At 41.9% G+C, this 20,190-nt stretch overlaps 1 protein-coding gene across 7 annotated transcripts in view; it reads left to right on the forward strand.

Moving 5' to 3' along the window:
- STARD13 (StAR related lipid transfer domain containing 13) overlaps positions 1-20,190 on the forward strand; it is a 308,987-nt gene that overhangs the window by 127,101 nt on the left and 161,696 nt on the right. For all 7 annotated transcript variants that reach the window (XM_064441029.1, XM_064441031.1, XM_064441027.1 and 4 more), the window contains one exon: positions 7,223-7,256. In XM_064441029.1, coding sequence (XP_064297099.1) covers positions 7,223-7,256 — 34 coding nt within the window. The remainder of the gene's footprint in view (positions 1-7,222; positions 7,257-20,190) is intronic.

Here is a 20,190-nt window from a genome sequence, read left to right on the forward strand (position 1 = left end):
CATCTTTTTAGAATACAACTCAGCATATTAAGGTTAGGGTTTTCAAAAGACATTTCTGTGTTCTCTGAATTCTTACGGATGTTTGATTCCCTTAGGCTCATTTTAGAAATATTGTCATAAAATATTCAAGTTCAGTTTTCTTTGCACAGGATTAAAAGATGCTGTATGCTAGATCCTCAAAGAAACCACGAAAAAGACAATTTATATGATTTTGCTAGTTTAAAGCAAAGAAATAAATTAGAATCCCTACATTAGACTTTTTCCATGTCATCTACAGAGAAACCCAGTTTAGTTTATTTACATTCCTTTCTTGACAACCCCTTGAAACTTTACATAGCTCTCAGGAAAATGAGTCTGTGGAAATACTGTGTCTGCAGTGCTTCTACAGAACTGGACTCATTTATGACTGGTTCAGTTCGTTTTTGATAGCACACCGGAGTGCAGGTTAGATAGCAGCAAACGTCTCAATGAGCTACGCTAGAAAAGGGAAAAAAGCCTTAGAAATCCTTTAAAGTTGCATTAAGTTTTATAAATGCTCATTTATAAAACCAGCCAAATCTCTACTCAGCCAAATCTCTTTGCTGGGGTACACGTACTCATTAATTTCAAGTAAGCTGATATGTATTTGGACTACACATGTCTTTTTTTTTCCGTAACTGGAACAATATTAATTATTTTTTACATATTTGTACAACTTCAAAAATACGGAACATTATTATATTTGAGGATACCTGAAGTAGTCATCTGTCACTATGATAGCTGTGCTATAAGCTAACATAGGGAAAATATTTTTAATGTTAAATTGTTTAGGATAGGTGTGTACAAGAGAGAGTGCTGAGGGACTCCACAGAGCAGGCTGAGCATGTCTCTCCTCTGTAGCTGGCTCCCTCTGGTCCTGGCTCTCCACTGTGCATTTTGTGGACCCCTATAGTCCTGTGTCTCAAATATTGTTTTGCGTAGGGGATCTTTTCTACCTGTGGTGAAGTGAAAGCTCTGCTGCAAGCCATGAGGTGAGGGGTTTAGGGAATGGACACATGCTTCATGCTGTGGAGTATGGCATGATGAGGTGTTTAAGGGTACAAAGGATGCAGAGGTGATGCTGGAGGACTCTGCAAGGTGGCAAGAAGCAGATCTAGAGCAGAGTCTACCTCCATTCTGCCATTTGGTAGTGGTCCCTAATCTCTTGAACTATGCTAAGGTTTAATTTCTAGGTAGTTAATTGGAGCAGTTCAAAACAGAGCTAGGGCTGACCCAGCAGTTATGCAGTGTGGGTGATCAAGGGCTCATAAATGCTCCTTGGGCTTTGAGTCCAGCAAGGGCATTCTGTCCAGTCCAGTAAAAATACGCCAGCTGAAGCTGACGTTCATGTGAGGAATTAGATTGCCTTGATGAGGGCTGTGCATATTCTTAATATCTTACACTGTTTTAAAATACCATGATCAAAACAGCACAAAACTTGATTGATTTCTTAATAATGTTTTCTTATTCCAAATATTAAAGAGTCTAGAAAAGGAGACATGGACCCAGGTTTCCCCATCTCATAGAATCATAGAATCATAGAATGGTTTGGGTTGGAAAAGACCTTAAAAAATATCTAGTCCAACCCCTCTGCCATAGGCAGGGACACCTTCTAATAGATCAGGCTGCTCAAAGCCCCATCCAACCTGGCCTTGAACATTTCCAGGGACAGGGCATCCACAACTTCTCTGGGCAACTGTGCCAGTGTCTCACCATCCCCACAGTGAAGATTTTCTTTGTAATACCTAATTTAAATCTACCCTCTTTCAGTTTAAAACTATTACCCTCCACCCTGTCACTATGCTCCCTGATAAAGAGTCCCTCCCTATCTTTCCTGTAGGCTCCTTTAAGTACTGGTAGGCTGCTGTAAGGTCTCCCCTGAACCTTCTCTAATCTAGACAGCCCAATTCTCTCAGCTTATTCTCACAGGGGAGGTGCTCCAGCCCCTGATGATCTTTGTGGCCCTCCTCTGGACCTACACAAACAGGTCCATGTCTTTCTTATGCTGGGGGCCCCAGAGCTGGACAAAGTCCTCCAGGTGGGGTCTCATCAGAGTGGAGCAGAGGGGCAGAATCACCTCACTCGACCTGCTGGCCATGCTGCTTGTGGAAGAGCAAGTAGACTTGCTTGTCTGCAGAGTAGGGAGCTGCTTACCCTTCTTTCTTTCTTTGACCCCATCAGTCATTAAGAGTTTGCATTGCAATAGCTCGGCTTCAATGGAAGAAACTGAGAATTTCCTTTTCCCCCTACCTTCTGATCTGGTGAGGAGGCCGACACGTTGTGATGCAGCAGGTATGAGGCTGAATCCCATCAGCCCAAGGAGAAAAGTCTTTGATGACCTAAGTGGCTTCTCTAAAAACACTCAGGCTGTATACTGAACATGGTCTCCAAGAACACCTCCACAGTGGCTCTATTTTAAAGGAAAATTCTGAGCCCAGTTGTCAGCCTTTGAAGAGACAGTATAAGCACCTGAATCCAGCAGAGGTTTCAAGCCTGTACCAAAGATCAGTGCCAAGTCTCTGAGAGAAATCAGATTTCTGCCACAGCGGTCTCAGCAGTGTTTTCTACAGGGTAACTTCAATATTGCCATTATTCTCAGCTGACTAATGCTCTCCAGGGAACTTGCAAGTGTAATCCAGAATGAAAATCTCATTGCTGGGGCTGGGCAGCTTCAAGTTAAGGCTGTCATTGCTGAGTGTCATAATATTACTTCCAGTTTGGGGCTGTAGAATTTTATTTTGAAGTGGTAACTAGGATTTTCTTTCCTTCTGTCAACATCTTTCTGAAAGGATCTAATAAACCTGCTAATCAGATGATTGAGTTTTGCATGGGGGTTGCTGGTTTCCTCCTTTAGAACTGTCTATATGTCACTTTAATTAAAGCCTAGCAGATTATTAAATCACTAGAACGAAGAACCAGCAGGATTTTCAGTCTTTATACTTTCCAGGACCTTTTCCAGCTCCAAGTGCTTTCCTTCTGTATCAGTTAACCAGTAAGAAGTTACACAGATTTATCCTTTTTTCCTTTGAAGGAAGTGTTGTGTTTCAGAGTGGTGCTGCTGGTTGCTCACTGCAGAACATATGATTACAGAATCCAAAGCCTTTTTTATTAACAACAGATGTCAGGTAGTCCTGTCAAAATGCCAGGGTTTATTTGATAGCAGTGATATTTTTGATAACCATATCTATGTTGAATAAATTCCCTGGCTTTTCATTAAACATCCAGAAGAGTTATTTGCGTGCCGGACAGATACACTAATTACCTTTTTTTTGATGTGATTTCCTGAGTGAATGATTACAGTTTGACAGGTACTCTGAAATATCTATGGCAGATTCAGGCATATTTGAAATTAAGAGTATAAAATAGCTAATAACTAGTAGGAGTTGATGGGGAAGAGGGAAGCAAAAGACTTGGACAGAAAATGAACTTTTTTTTTTCTTTTAAATGTTATATGATATATATATACAAATGTTATATGATATTATGGGATCAGCTGGCACTGCAGAATCCCTGTGCTGTTGCAAATTAATATGGTTTTGAAGTTGTTCAAGTCAACCATTTCATATTCATCTTCTGTGTCAGAAAAAGCCTTTTATGTGACAATGAGCTTACTGGGATATTATTAAATCATTTAATCCAGTTGTTTGATGAGTTCCATGCCCTGATCACTTATAACTATGAAAGATTATGTATACATCAGAGAAACAATTTTTTGATGAGTTGTTTATTTTGCTTGTTGAGTTTATAATGCTGGTGTTTTGCTTCTACCTTCACTTCCACTAATCCAAGGAGTTCATTTGAGTAATTTGTTTCCACACAGAATGCCTTTCAGGAAAATCTTTCTGGTTCCTTATAAATGTACTATATTCACTTTCCTCTCCCCGACAGATCCACAGCCTTTCTTCCCTCCTTTGTTCTGTGCCCCAAATATACTTTTTCACATACATGGCTCTGTAAGTGGAAGGTGGCCTTAACGGGATTGCTTGTGCTCTTAAAGGTGTCCCTGGTTTTAGATATCTGTTGAACAGAGATGTTATTTCCATCTTGCTCTACAGGATTCAGATCCAGGTAATGATTCCTGACAAATTCTCTGGGCACTCATTCATCTGTACAGGCCCCATGAATGTAATACTCTGGACTCAGAGGCTATGTTTATAGGGCAATATAATGAGTGTCAGGGACCAGTCTCTCACCCAAGGCCAAGTGGCACGGGGCGTCCCCTCATCCCCACTGCTGAGGGCTTGCTTTCCAATAGCTGGCTTGCTCTGAGCAGAGCTCTTCAGAGTTGTTTGTAACAAAGCCAGAGCTGCTGAGTCAGGTGGACAAACACAGGTACGGTGCTTTGACCTCATCAATTGCCATCTTTTGTTTAGCAGTGTACATGAGCCCTCTGAGCTTCACTTCATTGCAAGTTGTCCCCTGAACCAGGTGCACCGCAGCTGAGGGTAGACTTGCCTGACTCACAAGACTGGCTCATCCTGATCATAAAGCAAAGGTTGCTTCCGCACAGGCAGGCTTCTTGGCGACCTTTGCTCACGTAGGTGAATGTGGGATGGCCCCACCGAGGCAGAGGACTGCTGAGGGGGGAGAAATGGACCCAGTATCTAATAAATTTCTGTTTTCTGTGTGCTAGTTTACATGCTTCAGCAAATAAAACATGGTTGTATCAGCAGAGTCTATTTGTCTTTGGCTTCTGCTTGACACTTCCACTTGCAAAATTGCTACAGCTGGAATTGTAAGCAAATGATTTCTTTATTATTCATAGCAGCAGGTGCTGCAACAGCCTTTTGGCTAGAGTTGTACTCTCTTGGTCCATGGTTTCTATATATTTGATTAGATGGTGCTGTGCTGCTCAGATAAGATGCTAGTCCTCCAATAAATGTATTTTGTTATACCATCAGTTATGTAGTGCATTATCATTATTATTTCCATAAATCAGTTTCACTTGGCAGCTTTCTGTTGCCACTTGGGATTATTCCAGCAACAATTTGCATCCCTTTTGTATGGCATCCTAAAAAGATTTTGGAAGTTAACATAGTCTGCGTTTGATTTTATAATAACTGGTGCCCTTCTGGCTGTGCTAGAACACAGAAACCAGCTGTCCAAGTGGGATTGACATTTATTTTGATTCACATATCGTTTATGTATTCTTCAAGAAGTGCCTAACCCAAGATTCAGTATGGCGATTTAGGCACCCTCCTCCAGTGTGTGTATGCCAGCATCATAATACTAAAAATCAGGTGCCTGTTCCCAGCAGCGTGACTGAGATCAGTGTGGCTCACTGCACAGTGGAGGGACAGAATAATGTTCCCCATGCAGAAAAGCAGTCCAAAAACCCGGCACTCTGATGTGGGACCTGCCTGTCCCTCGCCAGTCTATACAGGTGTGGCTGAATTTCCCACTCCTCTGGGGAAGTGAGATGCTTCTGCTAGAGCCCTCTCCTGAGGCCTCAGTACTGACTCCTTAAGCCTGTAGTGATGTAGTTCTGCTCCTTACTCTTTGCAGAATGGGCCAATGTATAAAGACTTGGGAAATAAGTTGAATTTCCTCTTCAGCCAGATGGGAATCAGCAGCACATTCTCCCTTTCTAGGCTGTAGAAGACCTAGGGGGAGGAGAATCCCCCAGCCTCTCTAACAGCAAGAGTGGAAGAGGTCTGGCACGAGGTCTGTGCTCATACCACCGAGCCTGGCACCAGTGGGCCCTCACTGGGGAAGGGTGCTCAGCTCCAGTCTCTCCAGGCATTTCACCATCACTGAGCTCAAAATCAAAAGGGAGCCTGGATGAAATCTATACAAATCAATTCAGTCCAGGCAAGCAAGCAGCAGTGTGTGGGAGCCAGAGCTGGCCTCGACTTGGAGCTAAAGCCAAGCTACAAATTGCCATTAACAAAACCTGATTTGGACTCAGGCACTCGTTATCTTCCCTTCTAGAAGTGACCACCTCACTTGCTGCCTGCTGGCTGAAGACAGGCTAACTTCAGCTGCTGCTCAGGCAGACCTTAAAATGGAGCAAGAGGCTTTTTTACAATGAAATTGCCTTGCAGAAGGGAAAACAGCTGTAGTGTAGCTGTGCTTTCCCTATTATTAAGAGAGATGCTTCACCAATTCAGTTCTGTGCTTAGAGGAGGAATTTTCCAATATCTCAGTAAAATTCTTCACTAAATAAAAGGTAAATTAAAAACATGTTTTTATAGACAGATTCCTGTCAAGGCTGCAGAGGTAATATTGATTGAAGAGATAACGGAGCACTTGGTGCATCTGACAGAAAGGTACAGATGGTTGGCCATATGGGGACAAGCAGACAAGAAGAATAGAGAGTGTGTCACTTGCAAGGTACAGGAGCGGCTGCCTTCTCAGCTGGCTGCAGACTGGGCACTTCACACCTGTGAGTTCACTGGTATCTGGAAGAATCAGTTCAGCCTTCTGTTTAAAAAAAAATAGGTGGAGTTTCACCCATTATGCCAGTTTCATTTACAGGCTGCACTGCTGGGAGAGTTGACGGATCTATCATATAAAAGGAGAATGGGTGATATGCATTTAATCACTGGCAACAATCTCCTGATTTGGGCACTGAAAGCTATTAAAGAGAAAAGTAATGGACCAAGAGTTGCATCCAAGTATTACATTAATGGTACCACTTTCAGTTAGGGTAGCAGACCCGAAGCAGAGAGATGAAAACTATGAAGAACACAACACAGCAGGTCAGTTTGGCCACATCCCTCAGACAGAGGGACCCTCTCCTGGTCACAGATGAATAAGCACCATCACTCTGCCGCTCCGGGCTGCTACAGCCACAGGGTCCTCTGTTCCCCACCTGTCGGTACAGCTGCCTGCACATGCCTCGCCAGCAGCCTGCGTGCTGCCTTCCCAAGCCCCACCAGCATCGTGAGACACTTTCAAGCAGGTTCCAGTGTGCTGGACCTCATGTATCTTTGGAGCATGTGCCCTGCTTGTGCCAGAGACTGTTCCTAAGCTCACTCTGTGCAAGACAGGTGAACCTGGTTTGGGAATGGACACCAGGTTGTCCTTAGGAAGCAAAACTAGACATTCCCCATGATTTTTATTTATGAGCTCTGGATTTTATGCCCTGTGTAAGGTGGTGATGATGTTTAAGAATGACATATATTGTCATCCTGAAATGTGGAACTTATTTGAAGGAAAAAAATGTATAATTATTAAACAAAAATTAATTTATTTCTTACAGGTGCTGTTTCAGAAGCTGTGTAAGGAAAAAGCAGGTAAGACACTGCATTACTTCTTGAAAGGTTCTTGGTGGCTTCTGTAGACATGCATGTATTGATGGAGGACCCATGGGAATCTCTGCTATTCTCAATTAGCTATTCTGTGCAGTCACTACAGTCACTTCCATGCTGTTGTTCATTATGTCCATGTTCACATTGTTCACGTAGTGGTGTAGGATTTACGTGGTTCTTAGGAAAACTGATAATTCAGCAACTTGTGACTTAACACCTTGCAAAGTGAGTTCTGAAATAACAGGGATAAAACCAAGTATTTGTTATTGGTGTCAGAGTGGGACTAAAGGGCTTGCCGTGGCACCGGGGGGGCATAGGGTGAGTGGAGGTGAGGTGTACCTGAGTGCATTTTCTGGCTTAGCACTTGCACAGCAGCCAAGTCTGGTGAAGAAGCTCATTACACAGGCACATTTTCCAAAAAATGTAACACCCCCCCAAGCGTTGTCCCCAGCGGCAGAGTCAGAGAGTCACGGTGTCCACATCATTCCTTAGCATGAGCTCACCAGCTGGTTAATGCGGTTGTTAATATTAACAGTATTAGTGAGTTTGACTATTCTAGGGAGGTTATTTAGGTACATGTTCTGTGAGGGAGGCATCAAGATCAGAGCGTAAACGAAGTTAAAGGAATAGATACCCTGGACCCCACATACATTAGCATCCCAGGAGCTAAGGATAGGTTTGGATAGACAGATATACACACAGAGACCCTGATTCAGCAAGATACTTAATATGCAATTAAACCCACATTTGACAAAACCAATTCATTGCAACAGGGAGTAACTGCTTGGATGATTTGCTTAACTGAGGGTAAATGTCCTTATTAAATTGTAATGAAGCACAATTAAGAAATACAGAGAAAAGAAGCAGCTTCCCAGAATAGGGGTTACTGGAATTTAATAACAGCCCCACAGTTCTGCAAAAAGAAATTTCCCCAAAGTCTAAGTGAATCCTCATTCCCACAAAAGCCTTTGCCAGCTAGAAATAGTTCAGTCATAAAACAACTGATCTCTGGAGTCACCTATTTCTGACTGCTTTTTCTGTTTCATTAGTCGATATGTATGCAGTGCGTGTCAATTAAAATGAAAGCAATTGGACATTGTTGTTGTAATTATCCCTCTGTCCCTAGATGACTTAGCATTTTTTTTTTTTGCCTGAAGGACTAGTTTAAGCCAGTTTGCAAACTCAGTGATTTCTTCCTGCTCAGAGTATCATCTGTCTCTGCTCTAAATTGCATCCTCAGTTCTTTCCAAGGGCCACCTTAACTCTGTTAGAAACAGATGAATGAAGCCTTTTGCAGCCAATGTCACTGATTCAATGGCTCTGCTGGCAAATGTGCTGACTTAGCCAAATGCCAGCAACCCTGGCCTAGAAGACTCATGTTTCCGTCGGCTATTTTGCCCTCATGTACTTAACATTGGGACAACAGAACACAAAGGCAGTTAAGCATACTGTAAATATAAGTATTTTCATTCAAGTTCTGTGCACATTAACTTTTTCTGCTTTATGCGTTGTATGTGTATTTATTCCATGATGGTATTTGCCAATGAAACATACGCCTGCGCCTTTCAAAGCTAAACAAATCCCATCAATTTTGAGATTGATTTAGCAATTGTTTTTATTGTTTTCATTGGTTGGGTCAAAACCTCTCTGTGACACTGAAGCCTTGCTTTGTAAAGAAAAGGAAAACATGTCAACGGCACATAAATTTTAAATAAAACCGATTATTTTAGCAGTGTTCCCATTTTTTATTATGATTAATTTTGAACTGTTTTATTTTTATGATAACATTAATTTTGTCAGCAAAAGAGATGAAGTTTAGCACCCATCTTTACAGTAGAACATGATGGTTGAAAATTTGATAACTACAGACATGAAAGAAGAATGACAGGTCATTTTCTGACACAGTTCGGTCACTGAGGTGGAACTTTAATCATGGAAATCTAGCATATGATAAAGCTAGTAATAAATTTATCATTAAAATGCTTCTGGCAGAAAACTCCCATTTCTTCGAACCATTTTACAGGAAAAGGTTAGCATCCATTAATTTCTATTTCAAATAATTTCTTTAAAATAGACATGCATGTCTCGATATGCAATGATCTAACAGTTTTCAAAGTCAGAAGTTTTAATTTCTATTTGGCTTTCAAACTTTTCACTTCAAAATTTGTTATGTTAAAGCATTAAAAAAAAAAAAAAAGAGAGAAAGCCTGATTTAAATTTAAAAAATGGCCAAATCTATGTCTTGGACTGAGGGACAGGATTCCTTCCAGATTTGCAGTTCCTAAACATTTCTGATATGTCCTCTGCTTTCTGGATAAGAAATTTTTTTCTGTTTTGTAATTTCTAACATGAGAAGAACACCCATCCTGCCCGTATCGTCCACATACAGAACCCAGCACTCTTCTGCTGAAGCTCATTTTCTGAACAACTTTCCTCTTACATTTTCATTTCTTATTCTATCTCATTACCTTTTGTCATTTTTTCTTCCAGTCTTTTTCTTGGGAAAATCTCTCTCAAACTGGAGCTCTCAAGGCCCAAAAGAGTCATTTCCCGGAGCACTGGTGGGTCATAGCAGGGCAGCACCCTGCCCTCCCCACCACACAGCATCAACTGGTTCGGATGGAGATGACCCCTCTAACCCACTCCCAGCAGGAGCTGGGGACACACAGGGCAGCTCCGAGCTGCTGCAGCCATGGTGTGGGCTCCTGCAGCCCTTTCCCCAGGGCTGGGCTGTCCTTGGCTTCTAGTTGTTCTCCACATAAACCATATTTGTGTGTGAGAAGAAAAAAAACCTGTGCCCTTCAGACTACTGTTCTTTCTCTTGCTTGCATTTTATTTTACAATTTTTTTTTTCAAATAAATGCAATATTTTGGGGCTTCCATGCCCTGGATTTGCCGTGGGTGCCTCACAGTATGTTAAGCAGGTAACTGAAATATGTCCTAAGAAAAGCTGCAGCTGCACAGACCACTCAGCCACCCTGGGGAACCTCCTTTGAAGTATCAGTATTGCTGGCAGTGTTGCTGTGCTAGGCCTAGTACTGCTATTTCCAGATGTAGTAACACTGGTACATTTAACAGTGCATGCACTGGAAATAATGATGTTCTGACCATTAAAAAACCTGTGCATTAGGAAAAAGTATTAAATAATAGTGAGATGTGACTACAGAGGCATGAATTTATTCTGCTTTCTGTTTTCTTTAGCAGCAGCAGGGTGCAGCATGAGCCAGTGGCTCCCTGAGGACCAGGGACAGACATGGGAGCAGGGTCAGACACGGCACCAGGATGGCCAGGCAGTGCCCTGGGGACAGGGATGGGCCAAAGATGGGATGGGATGTCAATCTTCAGGTTGGGTCCCATGGCCAGGCAGGGCTACGACAGAGCTATAGAACAGCCCTGCTGCAGCATTGGGGGGCTGCGATGGACAGTCCTGAGTTGGCCTGAAATGGGGTTCCAGAAAGACTTGGAAATTTATGTATTTATATAATTGCACACTACTAAGAAAATGCAATTAGACCTAGGTTGCCAATGTGGTGTCACCCACACCCTTTAAAATGTAGTTAGTAAAAGCACAAGGGACAGTGGCAAGAGAGAATAAGCACTTTGGAGTGGAAAAGCTGGTTTTCATGTAGACAGGCTTACCCTTGGTCTGTAGGTTAGCAAGTTGTCTGTTGGATTTCTGTAGAAGCAGTAGACAGGAAGACGATTCACACTTGCACACCCTGTATGTGATGGCATGAATAAGCAAGTTTTATGAATATGTAAAAAATACCCTATTTTGTGGCTTTGCCAAGATCTGTGAAAATGCCAGCTTCATGCACCGAACCCTGCTTTCTTTGAGAATGAATCATAGAATCATTAAGGTTGGAAAAGACCTCTAAGACCACCAAGTCCAACCATCAATGCAACACCACCCTGCCTCCTAAACCATGCCCTGAAGTGCCACATCTACACGTTTTTTAAACACCTCCAAGGATGGTGACTCCACCACCTCTCTGAGCAGCCTGTTCCAATGAACATGGCTATCCTGGTGATAACTGTAGTTCCAACCATTAAACCACATTCCTGCTGTCATTAATAGATGATGTCATTAACAGGACTGCCCGAGTCCCATCACCATGCAATAGACCACTCTGTTCTAGTTATCGTCAAGTTTTCTTCTCGTATTGCCAGGTACATAACACCAAACCCAATCTGTGCCACCTATCTCTATTCTGGACTTGTAAACCAGAAGATCCTAACTGTCTGCTGTGGTACCACGGAGGACACCTTGGTTAGCTGCTCCTCTTGCCATCAGATTGCTGCTGGGTGTTTAGATAGCCTGTGGCAGTCACTGTTAAAACCTGGCTGACTCACACTATGCATCCTTACAGCATCCTAGTATATCTTTTAGTAAAAGTCATTCTATTCAGCTTGAGCATTCTAGCTGCCTAATGTATTTTAAAGTTATCGCCACATAGCTCAAGCTGACTAACGCAGAGCACACTTCATCATGGGTAGGGAAAATGAGCTTTTACTTTGCTGACAAAAATTTCAAGTCAGATTAAAAGCTGACACATCCTCTATTTTAGCGTTGCATATGAAACACTAAATATAGCAGCGTGCTCGTGTATTTGCTGATGCATGGTAATGTAGTCTGTAGCAGAACAGCAATGGGCTGGCAAGGAAGATGGTGCACTGCAGTAATACGATAAAATCCTCATGTGACCGTAGCCACTTCAGAAGTACTCCGTGGATAATTGTGTGTCCTTGACTGATTTATTACAAAGTTCAAATAGAGGCAGTTGTGGTCCCAAGGCTTTAATGAATAGCCTGATCCTGCAATATTTATCCAGGCATAATGCTAATTGACATCACGGAGAGGTCTCCATAGTGTAAGAAACCAGAACTGTGCTATATAGCAGCTATAAATGAACAACTGCCAACAAAGGGCCTGATTCTTGGAACTGAGAGGGAACTGCAACTCTGCCTAGCTCTTGTTAGAAACTGCAGGTGCTTGATTCATCACAAGAACAAACCCATGTACAGTAGTTCCCACTGATTATATATTTTTGTGTTTCCTTGGTCATATAACATTTTATGCTCATGCAGGAGTTACAGGTTAATCGCACTGTGAACAGGGAAATGGATGTGGCTCACAGAACCATAACCTGTTCTGGGATTTTCCTTTTGCTCATGAGGAGATGGAGAAGGTGATCTCTTTCAGCCTTGCACTTGCAATGGATGCCTGGCAAGTGTGCTGGAGGTGGAGCTGAGGCTGTGGCCATGAGCACTCTTGTCCCGTCCTCTGCAGGAGAGAACAAGCAGCTGGATTAGACATTCTGCAGTCCTTCCCAAGACCTAGGTAGTACTCATGTCTTAGGCTGTGATTACACCAGCTACAAGAGTTTACCCAAGATGAGGACCTGACCTTAAATAACTGGGAAAAATCAAACATTGTCATCCAATGATCCTGTCCATTTACTAGAAAGCAGGGTGGGGTCGCTTTGACATGTTTCCAACATGAAGTGGAGATGCTTACTTTGGACTGAAAAATGAACAGGCTGTTTTCCTCAGCAGTAGTATAGTGAAAGTAAACTAGTGAATAAACCCAGCTGTTTAGTGGTCTTGGCCTGTTAACTAGTTAAGCTCTATACTGTTCAATAAGAAGCAGGTAGACTTGGTGCTTCTCCCGCAGTCAGTGCATCAGAGGGTCCTTTCATTTGGCTTCTGTTCTAATTTCTGTGTGGTGCCGGTTTGGCTCCTAAAATTAGGCGGTGAGATTGTCTCTTCCTGCCTATATGTTCCTTTCATAATCGGCAATGATGGAACAAACCCCTTCTTTGTTTTTCTGAAAAGGCAAATCTTTGCTACTGAGCTCCTACTGACGTATTGGAGCAGCTGAGGGCAAACTGTGATCCTCAGCTCTCAAAAGCAAGAGGAAAATGAGAACCCTTGCTATATATATATATCTCAGGATATTGCTGTTTCTAAAAAAAAACCAACCCAGCTGGAGATTAAAAACATATATGTTTACTGTTTTAGTGTATGAATTATCAACAAAAGCTTGATCTATTAGGGAATACTCTGAATTTTATATAAGAAACCTCTGAAACAATGAAGCAGTAATGCATAAAGACACTTGATACACATACTAATACTCCATGTCAAGCTAAATATCATCCACCATTTCCCTGCTCCATAGTTTTCTCTGTAACTTTGATTTTCGGTCTATGTTTTTAATAAGAAAGAAAAATATTGAGAAGACTAGAGCTGGTAAATGATAGAAATGATATCTAGTCAATAATTGTACAAAATATAGGTGGTTTCAGAATGAAGGTATTATAAAAATTTTTCCTAACTCATTTTTTGTTTACAGCTTGGACTCCTGAAGAGAGCTGAACACTAAACAGCTGATAGATGAGCTTGGGTTTGTAACTACTCTTGAGACATGACAGAAACCTTGCTGTAAATGGCAATCTAATGCAAACTGACAAACTGCTCTGAAGTTTTGCTTCTGTTGGAATTAGGGGGTGTTGGTTTCCAGCAACTAAGGTCAGACATGGAGCCATAGTATTCTCAAGTATTTCATTCTATGACTGAACAAATGTCTGACAAAAGTTGTGGACAAACAGCCATACTCAGCTCCACTGCATCTGAGCAACCAACTTTCTTTAAACAGCCAAGAGTCATGGCAGAGGGAGTGTTTTGGCATTTAATGTTCATTCCAAGAGTAACAAATCCTGGAAATTTTTCACTGAATAATTAAAAAAATCTAGTATACCCGTTTTCTGTTTCAATCAGACGTTTTCCTCAGACCTCTCTAATAGCCACAGTGCAAGCTATGTCCTTGTATTTTATTTTCTGGGCAAGGTATAATTTAAGAAGTTTGAACGTTAGGCATTTTAAAGTATGCAAGCAGCAAAATAAGTCTTTAGTGTTTTATAATGCTAACTAAGCATTACAGCTCTGAGAGAGACACACACACCTGGAAGAGTGAGCTATATAGTAGGAGCCTTTTGTTTTCACAGAAAGCATTTCTACCAGGTAGCAGTTCCAGCAATTTTAGTGTTCTCCCTTAGAAAACATTTCCCTCATGTAACAATTCTCTAGGTTCAGGTTTTGCTGTTTAACTATTTAGGATCAGTTCTTAAGGAGTAGCTTGCGAGTTTTTGTGCTGTGTCAGAGTGACAGGTAGCTCCTCTCTGAAAGGCTCAGGACACAAGATAGATTCTGTGCTGTTTCTTTGTTGCAAGTCGGACAGGCAAACACAGATGAATGCTTCTGGCTGGAACATATGCTGATTGTAAGTTATTTGGGGCAATAAAGCTATCAAATCCAGCTTCTGACCTTTTGCAACATAGGACCCTTTGTGGGATAGTAGTCAGACCATGCCACTGTTCCATGCTATTACACAACCTGCTGTGTTGCAACCTTTACACAGAGGAGATGGCCATGGCACAAAAAGACTGTGTAACTGTGACTGGCTATGGTCAGCAACACCAGTTTCCACTTCCACGAGCACCAGTGATGAAGCCCTTTACTGGTGCTCGTGTTAGGACTGAATGCGGGATCTCTAGGCATGAGCCTCAACACCTTGCACTTAAGTAATAGCCACGTTAACTTAAAGGAAGTAATCACTGCACAAGCCTCTCCCTAAATATAACAGCACCACTAGAGGAGGACAAAGAGCCATGCAGTGTTAATGTCAACTACAGGGGCACCTTCCTAAGAAACAGGAGTTGCTTTAGCAAGCTTTTCAACTGAAAACCATCCAGTCCCTGCCCTTCCTGTTCTCTGTATTAGATTCCATCCAGGCCAGCAAGTTGCTACGACAGAAATGCACACAGAGGTTATTGAGCGCTCAGCACAAGGCAAAAAAATCAGTAACTTCCACCATGCTATCAAGCCACATATGAAGTGCAGCCATAGGAGGAGGCTGGAGCTGTGTCCGAAGGCAGAAGACATGCCAAAGCCGTCCCATGTATAATTCCATTGCCTATAATGGCATTTGTCAGTTGTGATTTTGGCTCTCTGTCTTTGTGAAGGCAGAGCAATAAGAAAGGCAAGTTCAAGGAAACAGATGGCCAAAAAGTTGCTTTATATATGGATATTGTTAAGTGGATCTGAAATTGCTATTCCAGCCTTGGTGAAGTTGGCTTTTGACATGGGGTCTGAGAAGGTTTTAGGCTTTTATTTGAATTTTTTTTTATATTAGGTACATACCTACCCTGGAATTTTTCTTGGTTCTCAAATACTCTGTTATATAAGGCTAGCATGTATGTCAGGACAATTTGTTTTAAAGCAAAAGGACAAATTTTTGTCTGGTATAATTCTTGTGAAAACTAATGGATTTACATCAGAGTTGACTTAAGCACCGATTCAATGATGGTTTAAAATTAAGCAATATGATTAAATAGTCAAGAAATTGCTCAGCACACTGTACAAGGCATAGGTCTGCCTGATTGCCACACAGCTTTTAGTATTAGCTGTAATTTTCTGAGTAGGAAGGAGAGACTGTGACATGTGCAATGGTTGAAATTTGGTTTGGATGACTCCTACATGGGAATGTAAAAGGAAATGCAGAATTTACTTCTATGCAAAGTTGATTAAAAATTCATTTATTCCATGAACTACAACTGGTAATATTTTTTAGTTACTCAAACAGTTACAATTGTCATTTTATATTGCTTAGTAGTAACTGCCATTTTCTGGAATTCTTAGCTTGACAAGGGTGTAAGTATTTGAAAGTTGGACGTGATAATCCTAGAGGTCTTTTTCAACCTTAATGATTCTGTGACTCTATGTTTCTAGTTCTCCTGACTTTAATTCAGTTTTTATTGCAATACATGATTACATATGATATGTAATTGACACTAAGATAACACTTGCTAGTGAGAAAAGCTTGCTTTTAAAAGTCAGGAAAATGCACATCTGTAAATCTCACAGAAGTTATTAGATTGGTTGAATTGTTTTCAAGTCCATAACTATCAATTTCTTTTAAAATGGCCTTAATTCTGAGAAGTAAACTGATCCTAGCATAGACTCTTGCAGGTTTATCCTGTAGAATATTAAGAATTCCTCCTTTGTAGAACCTAATTCTGCACCGATTGCGCTCACTGGCAACTTGGTGAGGGTAGGATTAGTCTCTTAATGATGCATTTATAGCTGTATAGAAAATTATTTACATCTGTAAAGGAAAAAAACAACCGCTTCCACTTTTCACAGCATTTTAGAATCAAACAACCCCTCTAAGTAGCTGAGGAAATGGGACGCTCGGGAACGTTATATTTCATAAAATATATGTAGTTCTTTTATCAAAGTCTTAAAACTACAACTTACTTGGATTGCTAATTAAGTCATTTATTATTTTTTAATTGTTTGTCCTCAGGTAGTGACAATGGGCCTCAGGCCCCGAGTAGTGTCCTTTTGAGCACCGTACAGGCAGAAGGAGAGTCCTTCCCTCACAAACCTTACAGCCTTATATTACCATCGATGTTCTTCATACAAAAAGGTGGCTGTTCTAACATTTACATTTGTTTCTAATTCATTATTCAAATAATTTCTCAAGAGCTTATTTTGATGCTGATTGGTGTCCAGGTTACAGTCCCCACCCTACCGGCTGCTCCAGCAGGAGTTTATGTTAGCACTGCGGTTGTGCAGAGAGCTTCTGTTCATGCATGCAGGGCACTTACTTGAGCTGTTAGCGTTGTCTTAGCCAACAGCAGGTCACAGGTCAATGCTTCCTAGTATAGAAAAATCAGAGAACGAGTGGCTAAGGCCCAGCGTGTTGGTAGTCCACTCCTGCCAAAGACAGAAGGATCTGGGGTGCAAAAATTGGATGGAGAGACTCAGAGAACTGTTTCTACTGTGACTGCTTCCCAAAGCAGTGAAGAGGGAATATGGAAAGGAAAATCTCTGCAGGAAGGTCTGGATAGGCTTGAAGAGTAGGCCAGCAAGAACCTTATGAAGTTCAACATGGAGAAGTGTAAGGACACGCACCTGGGAAAACATAATCCAGGAGTGCAGCACAGACTGGGATCCACCTGGCTGGAGAGCAGCTCTGTGGAAAGGGACCTGGGGGTCCTGGTGGACAGAAAGCTCAACATGAGTGAACAGTGTGCTGCTGCAGCCGAGAAGGCCAACAGGATGCTGGGTTGCATCAAAAAGGGCATCGCCAGCAGAGAGAAAGAAGTCATCATCCCACTCTACTCAGTGCTTGTCAGGCCACACCTGCAGTACTGGGTACAGTTCTGGTCCCCGCTCTACAAAAAGGATGTGGACAGGCTGGAAGGGGTTCAGGGAAGGGCCACCAAGATGATCAAAGGACTGGGAAGCCTGCCATAAGAGGACAGGCTGGGAGAACAGGGTTTGTTCAGCCTTGAGAAAAGGAGGCTTAGAGGGGATCTCATCACCCTGTACCAGTACCTTAAAGTGTAGCTACAAAGAAGATGGAGACTCCCTTTTTACAAGGAGTCACATGGAGAGGACAAGGGGGAATGGACACAAATTGCTCTTGGGGAGATTCCGATTGGACACCAGAGGGAAATTTTTCACACTGAGGACAGTCACCCATTGGAATAATCTCCCCAGGGAAGTGGTTGCCTCGGCCACATTGGACACTTTCAAGAGTCGTCTGGACAGGGTGCTGGGCCATCTTGTCTCGACTGTGCTCTTCCTAGAAAGGTTGGACTAGATGATCCCTGAGGTCCCTTCCAACCTGTGATTCTGTGATTCTGTGATTCTGTGAATGGCAACATCCCACAACTGACTGGTCTTTCCTACAGCCTTTCCCAGCCGTAGTGGCCTTACTATCCATGCCAGGCCTCCATTGAGAGAAGCCACTAGTTTGGATTTCCAGGGTCCTTCAGTAGGCAAAGTGGGCACAAGGGCAGAGGTACTCTGGCATTGCTAGCAGATTGCTGGTGTTGACATCTGTTTGTTTTATAAACGTATAGCACATAAAGGTAGTCCTGCTTTTCACAGTCTATCTTTTCTTGTCTGTTCACCAACACATTGTTGAAATATTCAATTTACAGCTCTCTGGACTCTAGTTTGATTACAAAAATGTAAGATGAGTTTCCGAAGTTAAGCTAAAACTTCTCGTCTTACAAATTTTCACCTATTTATCAGACAGATAGTACTGATGCTGTACGCTCAATGGCTGGATGATGTATTGGAGAATTCAAAATATTCAGTAACTTAATTTAAAGTACACCTTTTCATTTATGACTTTTGTCGATGTGCTCATCTTTTGTGGCCACATAGCCTTGGAATGTTTTAAGTGTAACAACAACCATATAGGGATGGTGTCCAGACTACACATAGGTATCCAAGCTACACATACACAAGTAACTGAGTGTATACAGAAATATGTGAGAATGCCTCTAACTTGCTGTGATATGTATATGGAATACTAATGTAAATATTGTATATTGTGCTTCCTTAGGTCTTGAGAGACCCTGTGTCTTATGGTCACTGGGGAGGAAATACCTTTAATCTTCAAGCATTCACTTGCAATGGCTACACTTTATTCTTAGACAACAATTTGGATGGGCACACAGAATTCCTTTCTAGTGGTTTTGTTCTCTTGGGTTTGATCCTCTTACCAAAGTTTGTGGCAAACTATCCTGGACAATGTCAACAGAGGCCAGGTGGAATGATGAAGTTCTGGAGTTCTGTTGTGTAGGGCTGTGGGGCTGTTGAGTATGCATCACTGTCCTTTGGAAACCACAGAGCCACCTGTCTAGAGCACTTGGCTTATTTCATCATTATCCTTTCAGATATTACAGAAAAGCAGCTCCTGTTTTTTGGCAGGAAACACTCTCCCACACTCATGTTAGACAACTCCTCTTTGCCTCCTCTCTTGCGAGCAAAAACTTTGTCAAGAAAGCACCTTTGTTTGGGCCAGGAGCAGAGACAGCTGATATTCAGCTAGTTATTTTGATTGCCTGGCTGGTAGGGGTTGGGGGAATAGATAATGTCAAGATTTCCTCTGCATTCCAGATCTGCTTTCCTCCTACGGTTAGCAGGCAGCGAGTGTGACTTTTCCCACTTGGCTTTTCCCACAGTCAGTAAGACTTATCTGACAACAGAGTTAGTGTCAACTGTCCAAAACTAACTAGGAGATATCTTCCTTTCACCACTCCTGTGCTGTTATTGCTTATCAATGTCACTCACAAGCTTAAATGACTGGTTAATTTACAGACATACTGAGACAAATTCACTTCTGTTGCAGCTCGGTTGAGTTCAGTGGAGTTACTGGGAATGAGTTTGGCTGTAGGTGTCTGAAAAGCACAAGTGGTAGGAATGTGATACTAACAGAAGCAAGAGCAGTGCGACAGTCAAAACAAAAAGGAAACCCTGAGCTTTGGCAGGATTCCCATTTCAGATTTCTGGAGTGTGATCCAACAAGGTGTTCATGTTTTACAGCTGGTGCTGCAAGAGAAAAGTTGTTACTCAACAGCAAAACAGTTCCAGTGCCTCCACATCAAAAGGTAGCCCATGTTAAAAAAGAACAAAAGGAGAAATAAGTCATAGGATTTCAGACACAAATTCTATGGATAATCATGAAGACTGTGCTTTTAAATCTATTAGAGACTTTAAAAAAGACTAACATGAAACTGAAACATACTGAGATTTTCAAATGAGTCTATGATGGTGAAATACTGAAATCCTATTAAAATTCCACAGAAACTGGAAACATGAGATGGAATTGATACCTCCAGCTTTATCTAATGTCTAAGATGGCTTTCTATGCACCTCTTTGGGTTTGGGTGGAATGACTCACTCTCTGAGGGATATCCTGCTCCCTCCCAGCTTCCCACTTCCTCAGTTCTCTTTTAACAATGGGTGCCTAAAATCCAAGGAATGGGAATCTTACACCTATTGCTTTTGAAATTTCATTAGCATTTCCAATTCACAGATGAAGTCAAAATGAAGT

Source organism: Phalacrocorax carbo, chromosome 1, assembly GCF_963921805.1.
Source record: "Phalacrocorax carbo chromosome 1, bPhaCar2.1, whole genome shotgun sequence".
NCBI lineage: Eukaryota > Metazoa > Chordata > Aves > Suliformes > Phalacrocoracidae > Phalacrocorax > Phalacrocorax carbo.